At 36.2% G+C, this 10,957-nt stretch overlaps 1 protein-coding gene across 1 annotated transcript in view; it reads right to left on the bottom strand.

Annotated features, from left to right (window-relative positions):
• Smp_155270 (HMG-CoA synthase) overlaps positions 1 to 10,957 on the bottom strand; it is a gene marked incomplete at its 3' end in the record, with an annotated part of 65,434 nt that overhangs the window by 32,246 nt on the left and 22,231 nt on the right. Inside the window, exons 3-4 of the mRNA XM_018791890.1 lie at positions 9,846 to 10,024; positions 1,495 to 1,683 (exon numbers count right to left, since the gene is read on the bottom strand). Of these exons, the coding sequence (XP_018644995.1) occupies positions 1,495 to 1,683; positions 9,846 to 10,024 (368 nt within the window). The remainder of the gene's footprint in view (positions 1 to 1,494; positions 1,684 to 9,845; positions 10,025 to 10,957) is intronic.

Raw genomic sequence — 10,957 nt, 5'->3', positions numbered from 1 at the left:
TAAAAGAAAGATTGTTTGTAAGGTTATAGTACAGGAAGGAAGAAAGATACGAAGCAATTTTATTCTCAAGGTTTAAGGGAAGTTGAAGTGTGTATACACCTGCGCCATGTTGATCGACTGTCAGCCATGTCCTCCAGAGTCTCCAACCATTGGTTAACGACAGTCACTCGCATTCCAAAGCACAGTAATCTGCATCCGTCCACAGCTTCCAGGTTTTCCTTGGTGGTCTAGCTTCAATTGACTCATGCTTTCAGCTATGCAAGTAAATAGTTAATTTGCAAACTATCAATCAATTGTCTCAATCTTGATTGTTCCTTCTGCAAATATTAGTCCATCGTCTCTAATTTCATTGTTCATGAATTAACTTCAACGTGTCAGAAGGTTGTAGGCCTCAAGAAGCATCATCATAAGTAGAAGATTTCTATGGAAACCCTGTTTTAGACTCAAGAAGGGAAGAACAAGAAGACAGCAATTCACAACAGTCGAACAAGAACAGAGAAAGTCAAGGCACAAGCTGAATACCTAGGGTTATGAACACCTCTACATTTGATGGGAAGCACGGGATACAATGGACAGCTTGGATGCAACCCAACGATTAAGAATTCACAGATATCATAACCCTTCTATCACACACAAACTAACAAATGCAGGTCAAGACAAACAGTGCATCAGTATCTTGTGCACGAGTAGGCCTCAAAATAGTCAAGGAGAAAATCAAGATTCTATTCAGAAAGATTTGGGAGAAAGAACAAGTGCCACTAAAAGACTGGAAAGAGAGATATCTCATCAAGATACCAAAGACAGGAGATTTCAGCAAATGTGAGAACTACAGAGGCATCAAACTACTCTCGGTACCAAGAAACGTGGCTAGCAGTGAAATCCAGGATGGCCGTTTAATCGTATTTGAAACTTGTCAACTGGATTTACTTGAATCTCAGACTTGATGTTCACTCCAGGGTTCGAACCGAGTACCACTAGCTTCAAACACCATCACATTACCAACTTAGTTACTAAGTTCAGATAACCACTGGCTTGTGCAATAGGGTGAATTTTAATTCATTTTTATTGGTTGTTTGAATCTTCTGATTGACGTCTAGGACTTCGGTCGATCAGTATCTTTTGGCATAAGTGCATCATGTGCGAATTGTCTCAATATTACCATTAAGTCATAAGCATTATAAGCATGGTAACCCACCATCCAACTCTGGTTATAATGTTTGTGACTTAATGCTAATATTGAGGTAATTTGTACATCATCCACATAAGCCAAAAGAGGCTGATCAATTGCAGTCTTAAACATCAATGAGCAGATTCAAACAACCAACATAAATGAATTATTCAATTTACTTCCAATTAAATAGACAAGTAATTAAATCGCACAAATGTAGAGACACTTAAAGTGTAGCTTAGGGCAGGGTGCATAAACTTACATTTGGGTAAATAAGTTACAATTAAAATGTAAATAAATATGCATGAATATTAACTCGAACTTACGGTCTCTGTTGATCACTATGGTACACAGAATGATTTGGGCTAATATAGGCCGTTTTATCTGCATCTAAACTATTTGACCGATTCATTGATAGAGTACGGCCTGAATTTGTACGTTGTACGGTTTGTCCTCTGTATCCATCGGAAATGTATGGTACATTTTGGTTTTTTATATTCAATTGGGGTAATTGCCTGGGGAAAAAAGATTTGACAATTTATTTCTCAGTTTTCTCAAAATATTTCAAATTTTCATACAGTATGACTGCATATTGGTTTGCTTGATTCATGATATAATCTATCTTTCTCGACAATTAACAAAATTAATCGTATTATCAGAAGGGGTTTTTGTGGTGATTTAGTATTTTCATAGTTGAAAGCGTGAGTCAATTGAAGCAAGGCGAGGTCGTGGATGCGCACTGCTGAGGAGTGCCACAATAGGATGAAACGGCCATCCAGTGCTTCCAGGTTTTCCCTAGTGGTCTAGCTTCAACTAACTCACGCTTTCAACTATGAAAATTATTCGTAAATGGAATATTATCAAGAAAAGAGAGGTGTATAAAAAAGAAGCTTCGTTGGGGAACACAATGTTGAAAAGTAATACAGTAGATGAGTGGTATATTATAAGCAAGCAAACGATTCAACAGTCGAATGTCACCGCTTACATACCGGTGTCCTATGTTCACGTATGTGTATTGTGTCTTATTATACGGCTTCGGTAAAGATTCCTTTAAAGTTTTCATTTTCTCTCTCCCCATATAGAAGTCTTCAAGTGTCAGGAAGTTTACATTAGTGATTAGTAATAAACACAGAATACAACACTTCACTTTTGAAGAATAATTCACACAGTTTTAATCTTTAAATAATGCTAAAATATTTCTGAGCATAAAATATGAAATATGGAAACAGTTTCCCATCTTCCATCTACTTTACATGTGAATATCAATTTTCTTCACCCATAAAATGCTTTCTGAGCAGCTTTTTTCTCCCATGACATCCTTTGCAGCCTCATAATATATTTGACTCATGGATTCCAGTATAACTGTTTTTCGGCTCCCTAAAGAGCAGCTATGAAGAGAAATATACTAATCACTGGGGTGAGTCTAAATGAATTTGGAAGTAATTAGCTTCACGATACTTTATAATCTTTTTTAGGAAGCGCGCTTTGTGTACATTATGCAGTTAACCAACATCAAATAATCAGTTAAAAAACACTCACTATAGGAAACTTATTGCAATATTTGCACAGTTGAGAAATAAATGACTTATATATTTAAGTAGATGGGCAAGTTGAACCGATGTTTTTCGACACAAATAACTGATAAAATATTATCAGAAGGGGTTTTGTGGATAGTTGAGATCACGAATCAATTGAAGCTAGACCACCATGGAAAACCTGAAAGCACCGGACGGCTGTTTCGTCCCATTACTGACCTCCTCAGCAGTGCGCATCCACGACCTCGCCTCACGAGATTCGAACCCAGAACCTATCAGTTTCGCGCTCTAGCGCTTAATCTCTAGACCACTAAGCGGGCATCCAACGGTGTTAATGTCTAACTTCAACCAATCCACGAAGTTGAGCAACCATTCATCAATGTCTTCAGTGAGTTGATATCTCCCAACAGACCTGATTTTCCATGGTGGTCCAGCTTCAATTGTCTGATTATTTCAAGTATATAAAATTACTAAGATCTCTACAAAACCCCCTTCTGATAAAATCATTATTTGACTAACTTTTTGGATCTTTCTGAAGTTTTCACTAGTGAACACATTTTATTTTCATTGAAATCATTTTACATAATTGAAGCAAAATCTGAAATTATTTTTTTAGTTAAATAAGTTGTGGAGATTACGACAATTTGAAATCAACCCTCACTAAACGCTGAAAATAGAATTGACTTAAATCTTTGGTCTTAGTTGATAGCACCTCGGAAACGCTCAGTCACAATCGTATTTATGAAACTTTCGTCCAAAATTACTAGATTAGTTCAAGTCATTAGTAATCTCACAATTTGGTAGGAAAGGTTCTTGGAATTATTACTAAATTTCTCAGTTTTACATTATGGATTCAACTTAGACAACTACTGGAAATCAGGAAGCATTAAACAGCTCATCAATCGTAAATAAATATCAAAAATCATACCGAAAACCTTCAGGTTTCACAATGGTCACTTAACCTTTAGACTACTGAGTTAGCAGCTAATAGTACACGTTGCTGCTTCAGTCAATTCACTATACTTTCTGATCATTACTCATTGCTACGAGTGCCATTTATATCATAACCGACATGGATAAACTCCATTGGGACTTGGTTTCTCACTAGGACTCTGAGAACTGGATTTTGAAGTTAGTCACTAATCGTTACATGATCAATTATATTTATTATAGAGGGCTGTAAAGATAGTTGAACTTTGTAGGTTTCTGTCGCCTATTCATCTCAGACAACTATTGAAGACTGAGAATCGGAACTAATCAACTAGTATACAATTTTACAACAAACATTTTAAGTAAAACAAGAGCAATCATTCGACCATGTTAGCACTTCTTCCTAAGTTTCAGCTAATTACAACCTATAATATTTAAATATAAGAGATACGAACGTAATATGCTTCCATAAAATTGACATGAGTTACTAGTTAGTGTTAAATCTCCTCAATATAATAAATTGGATTGTAGTCAGTGATTCCGTAACTTAAAATCCACCTGACTTAGTTAGAGATCAGTTTACATACCTTAGTCATTCTCTCATTTTAACAAAAAATTGACTGAGCGGACCTTACAATTATTAACTTATATATAATGGAGTTCAAACAATGCTATGGCAGTAGGAGCATTATATCGAAGGAAATGGTACGTTTCACCGATCAGTTCTGATTTCCTGTCTTACTTTCCCTGATACATCGATTTATTATTTTGTTTAATAAAAGGTAACGAAATTCATGAGAGGTAGTACTGTAGTGAACAAGAACACTAATGGGGACAATCAAATGTATTTACTCACGAAATTACAGACTATCTCATTAAATTCTGATAACCATATAGTAACCAGCTACTTTGCAAACTATCAATCAATTGTCTCAATCTTAACTGTTCCTTCTGCAAATATCAGTCCGCCTTCTTTGATTTCATTGTCCATGCATTTTCATACCCATTGCGCTTCATTCCTGTTCTTTCTTCATCGATCTGCTAAAATACATTCTATGTCTGACCATCACCACATATTACTTATGTGGATATAAGTAGACCACACTACATTACTAGTGTAGTGCTTCAAATTGAGACTCTAGAAAACGGATAGGCTGACGTCTACAAATTCGCAGGCAATAAATCTTGACGTCTATTTTAGTATAGCTAGAAATATGTGGTAAAAAGACTGCTTGATGTATCCAATATCGATCGCATTTTGGCAGAAATCTATATGTCCTTCAAACTGTGTCAACTTTTGACATCTGCAGTAAGTTAAATCTTATTTAACCTTGACATCCTTATATATAGAGAAAATACTCTTTCATACACACACACACAACCATAGCAGTACTCTTTGGATCTCCTGAGTAAGATAGAAAAAAGCGTAGGTGTCAAAATAGAATCATTCAGTGATTTGCCCAAACTAATCGACCCAGTATATAAATCAATGGAATGAGAGACTAACTGGTAAAGAGAGCGTTTAACAGACTGTTATATAATTCTCTCTCCCTCTCTCCTCTGTATATATATGAGCATGAATACACACAACATACTATAGTAGATAAACTAATCAATACACATAAAGTAATTGAGCTTATTGACATAATTGATAAGTAGATAGATAGACAAACTGGTACTTCTGGTTCATTGACTAGGTCAATTTTTGGAAAAAGGTTCTTTTTATTTCTATTTCCTTTACATAATCTACTGTAATGAATTACAACTTAATGATTGATTTTTCTCTTTTTCGTTCGAGAAAAATGATAATTTTAGTAAATCAGAGGGGGTTTTTGTGGAGAATTTAGTATTTTCACTGTTGAAATCATGAGTCATTGAAGCTAGACCACTATCGAAAACCTGGAAGCACTGGACGGCCGTTTGGTCCTATTATGGGACTCCTCAGCAGTACGCATTCACGATCCCGCAAAAGTAAAGATATTTTTAAAGGATAGAAATATCATTAGATAAACTACTTTACGTTAATAGAAAAATATACCATCGACAATAATGTAGAATGGAAGCATCATTGATAAACAAGGAGGATCGGATACAGATATAGAGACGAGGATTGGCAAAGCAAGGGCAGCATTTCTACAATTGAAGGACATATGGAACTAAAAGCAATTGTCAACTAATTTCAAAGTGAGAATCTTCAATACGAACGTCAAGACAGTCAGTCCTACTGTACGGAGCTGAAAATTGGAGAACGACTACAACCATCGTCAAGAAGGTACAAGTATTGATAAACAGTTGTCTACGCAAAATACTCAACACTCATTGACCGGATACTAACAGCAACAGCCTAATGTGGGAGAGGACAAACCAGCTTCCAGCCGAGGAGGAAATTAGGAAAAGACGATGGAAGTGGATAGGACATACATTGAGGAAATCACCAAACTGCATCACGAGGCAATCCCTAATTTAGAATCCGGAAGGGAAACGGAAAAGAGGAAGGTCAAAGAACACATTACGCCGGGAAACAGAAACAGATATGAAAAGGATGAATAACAACTGGAAAGGATTGCTCAGGACAGGGTTGGATTGAGAGTGCTGGTGGGCGGCCTATGCTCCTCCACGAGGGGTAATAGGCGTAAGTAATAATGTAGAATATAAACAAATTGGAAGCATCGTAATAGGTAGCTTTTATTATTTGTGTGTCCAATTTGATTCTAACACACTTTTAATGAGACCTTACAAAAAAAATCCAGTAATAAGAAGCACAGATAAATTCTTACAACTACAATTTGCTAAAAGGTTCAGTGTTAAAAATAGTGGTTATTCCGTACCTTTCCCCATGACTTTAAGTATATTTAGCACTTATGATTGGTTCGATGAATCACAAGTGATCCATTTTAGCAGTTATCCTTTAGGTACACTAATTGAGAGAGCTTAGTAGTTATCTTGCAATTCTTTAAGATTTTGATGTAGGTTTGTTCTCTGAGCTGGATGGTTTGGTCGTGGAGCTCAGAGAACAAACCTACATCAAAATCACCCACCTGAGCTACAAATCTTTTCTACCATCTCACTTCTTTAAGATCTTTAGATTAAGAATTTCAGCAGTTCTTGAGTTTTAATGGCTATTCAATTGATGTTCCGCTGTGAAAGCTAACATGAAAATTGACGATGTCATACATGTTGATTTGAAACCAATAAAAGGTTGACACTAAATTAACGTATGTCTTCGACTGGTATGCTTACACACACACCAGCCTGTAAATTTCACCTATCTTGTAAACGAATGACAATTTTTTTGTCAGCTTATAATGAATGATCTGTTCAGTGACAACAGCCTCCTAGTATAATGATATATAATATGTGCACAGATCGTCCAAAATGTTGAATTCAATATTATATTTATAGTTGCTGGTATTTTCTTGAGACGATAAATGTACCTCATTAGTTTTCGATTCTCTTTATACCAAAATGAATGAACTGTGTGAAGTTTTTTGTGCTATGATGTAATGACATCTGTTAAGCAAACATAAAAAACATGGAACCACGTTGAAATCCAATAGACTTGTTCATTCATCTGTTTTTCACTTACCCAATTCTCTAAACTTGTTTAAATTCTCCATATCTTGTAAGGTTATTACGTAACCAATCTTTCTGGTTCTAAACAATTATCATCCACATCGTGATATGTTTTCTATGTTTATTTTCGAGTGGTTTGAAGTTTATTGAAACCCTTCAGATTCTCTGTAATTATCACAAAATATATCTTACCGGTATCCGAACTCCATAAAATTAATGCTTCAGCCCCTATGCTTCTTGGATCCCATCTTCAAATAGATTCAAATTTGTTTATTCATTTTAAATCTTCCCATCATCAAAGTTCACTAACACATATTATATCATACCTCTATGTTACATTTTAATATGAATACGGTTTCATGCTGGAATCACCGGGTAAGTATTAGTGAGGTTAGAAACAGGGTATTAGGGAATGATGGTAAATCAGTTGATGAGGTCATGAATCTTCATCAACTGAGATGGTTAGGCCACGTGTTACATATACCTGAACACCGATTACCACGCGCACTATCCTGACTAGTATTGGAGATGGTTGGAATAGTGTTAGGGGTGGCCAAACCAAAACGTGGCATCAGTGCTTGAAGTCACTAACTTCTAGTCTGAGCCATGTTGATAGATGCAGACTACCTGGTTGGGGTTTGCGTGGCTATCGTAACCAATGGTTGGAGACTCTGTGTGACATGGCTCAGAATCGACCACAATGGTGCAGGTGTATACACTCTTTATCTTCCCTTAAACCTTGAGAATAAAATTGCTTCATATCTTTCTTTCTTCCTGTACTATACTAAAACCTTTCTTTTATTACCACCCCTAAATAACTACTTCTACGAATTCGGTGTTCATCTTGTTGTGTTAACGAGGTATGGCAACTTGAACCGATGCATATATGTGCCTGGTCCTACGTTGTAGCTGACTGACTGACTGGTTGCATGCAGCTGATGAGAAACGAGCAACGTGGACCTACGTATGATTAAACAGTGCACCTTCAGGAGTGAAATTTCTTCACAAATCCTTGAATTTGGGATTCCATGTTCCACATTACATGATTCAGTTAACATGTGATATTACTGTATGATTATTTAATGCTATTGATTGGTTTTATGTAATTTTCCTTTAGACACGATTGAATTCCGTAGGTCATTTTACTGCTTTTCATTTAATAAAATTCAAAGAATCCATCTCTTTCCTGAGCCTTAATGAGTGATGCATATGAATAGAATACTAGTGGCTTATTTCTTAATTGTTTGATTTGAAGTTAATGAACTGGAGGAAGACTGAAAATTATAAAACACTGAATTGTTGTTTCATCTTGGTGTCTGAGTCTTTACCAGCCAGTGTGTTCCATTCATCACCTCCCAAATACAAGATTGAAATCCCAACCCTAGGATATTATATCTCATTATCGGATATAACAAAAACTGATCATTAATAATAATTAATACTGTCTAAAACACATTATACTTTAGTCTGAGTTTATTGTCAAAAAGCTTATGATACAGTCTCTTAACTATCAAGTACAACCATAATTAAAAGCGATTTATCAGAAGGGGAGTTTTTGTGGATATTTTAGTGATTTTATAGTTGAATTCATGAGTCAATTGAAGGTGAACCACCATGGAAAACCTGGAAGCACTGGACGGCCGTTTTGTCCTTTTGAGGGACTCCTCAGTGGAGTTCAACCGGTTTTGTTATGAGATATCAACTCACTGAAGACAATGGTGGACGGTTGCTCAATTTCGTGGATTGGTTGAAGTTAGACATTAACACCGTTGGATGCTGGCTCACTTGCCTAGAGACTAAGCACTCGCGCGCGAGACTGATAGGTCCTGGGTTCGAATCTCGCGAGGCGGGATCGTATGTGCGCACTGCTAAGGAGTCGCACAATAGGATGAAACGGCCGTCTGGTGCTTCCAGGTTTTCCATGGTGGTCTAGCTTCAATTGACTTATGATTTCAACTATAAAAACGATTTGTTGATATTTATGGTCAAATTTTTGCTATAAATCGTCTGAAAATCAAACTAGATCCATTTAAAAAGCACCATTCATGAAACTTTTCTACATAATAATTATGTGCTTTTCCTTAATCTTACTAAATAAATAGTGTTCATTTAAACAAAAACACCCTCTTCACCTTCGTCCATATGAAAACCACTTAGCGGTCAAACGCCATGAAATATCTTCACTTATATCAGTGCACGTGGACAAATGCGGACACACATTCGACTGGAAGAATGTGGAGAACTTGGATACAGGCAATTCTAGAAACACCAGAGAATTTTTAGAAGCTTGACAATCAGGTCAATCAGCAATCAACAAGCACATTGAAATCGATTCGATTTACTAACGAATCAGAAAAATTCTGGACAAGTATACGACCAAAAATCAAACCAATGTGAGATATAACCGAAATAAAAAAGTAAACAATGACAGATTTAAAGTCAACATCGAGGTCTACAGGACAAGCTGTGAATCACATCCGGAGAAATTCGAACACTTCACTTCTACCTGAAGTTTGTGCTGATGATGTCGTTCAGAAGAACGATGAAATCTTCACGACCAAACCATCTAGCTCAGAGAACGAAACTCCATCCAAAACAAAAACAAGACAAAATAACAATTAAAAAACACACAATTATACCTTTTACCATCTGACGATTTCGGTTTATAAATAGAATCCTTAATACTTTCACCCAAACGTCCAGCAATACTACTATTCATTAACGATTCCGTATGATGAGGTAAATTGGCACCAGAAGTTGTTACTATTTGTCTATCTGATGTGAGATTTTGTGCGCATTGTTTACAGACCCAGTGAACCTTGAAAAATGGAACCAAGGTTTAAATATACATCATTACAACTGTCATAAATATTAATTTGAAAATGAATTTTCTCCACTAACCGATACAAACTAGTTCCTAGTTGTAAACTAAACAAGGATGGAGAAGCTTCAGTGTCGTATATTTTAGACTATTCATCTGGGTGCAACCAGTATTATATGAGTGAAGTTATAAACAACAAGATTATCGGTTTCTGGTCCCTATTAGGTTTTTATTGGTTTTTTGATTAGTACCAGTTTCTCAAGAAATCCAATCCCAAATTGTATGAATTGTATTTCTCTAAAAATATCTGAGTAAGTTTATTCTTATTCGTAGTGTTTTCATTCATCCGTTGTTGATATACAGGAATATTAAGCAAAGATGGATGGTGGCTAGCAGTGGAATCCAAGAAGCGCGTTTCGTCCTATTCGGGACTCATCAGATGGATGTACCTTCATCTCAGCGTTGATGTTCACTCTAAGACTCAAACCGAGTATCGTTCGCTCCAAACACCATCACGTCATCCTTCTAGCTACTGAGTTCTGACAGGCACTTGCCAGTGTAATGGCGTGAAGTTTAAATTCATTTAGTATTGTTAGTTCGAATCTTCGCAATGTTATTTAGAACTGTAATTGATCAGTCTCTTTTTAGGAATATTAGTTGATCAATAGGTTTGGAATATGTATACCCTGTCCAGATTGCCTTCATATTGTTATTTAGTTAAGAATTTCAAATTAAGGTTGAATAGTGGGTGATAGTGGAATCTAGGAGGTGGGCTTCATTCAATTTGAAATCTGTCCTCTGGAAGTGCGTTCATCCCATTGTTGATATTCACATAAGAACTCGAACCCAGCATTCTCCATCCTAAACACCCAACTCGTCACCTACTGAATTACTGAGCTATAGACATTGACGAGGGATGATTCCGGACAC

This window comes from Schistosoma mansoni, assembly GCF_000237925.1.
Source record: "Schistosoma mansoni, WGS project CABG00000000 data, chromosome 1 unplaced supercontig 0034, strain Puerto Rico, whole genome shotgun sequence".
Classification (NCBI taxonomy): Eukaryota; Metazoa; Platyhelminthes; class Trematoda; order Strigeidida; family Schistosomatidae; genus Schistosoma; species Schistosoma mansoni.
Note: the sequence above shows the minus strand (reverse complement) of the source record. Positions and strands in the feature narration are given on the sequence as shown.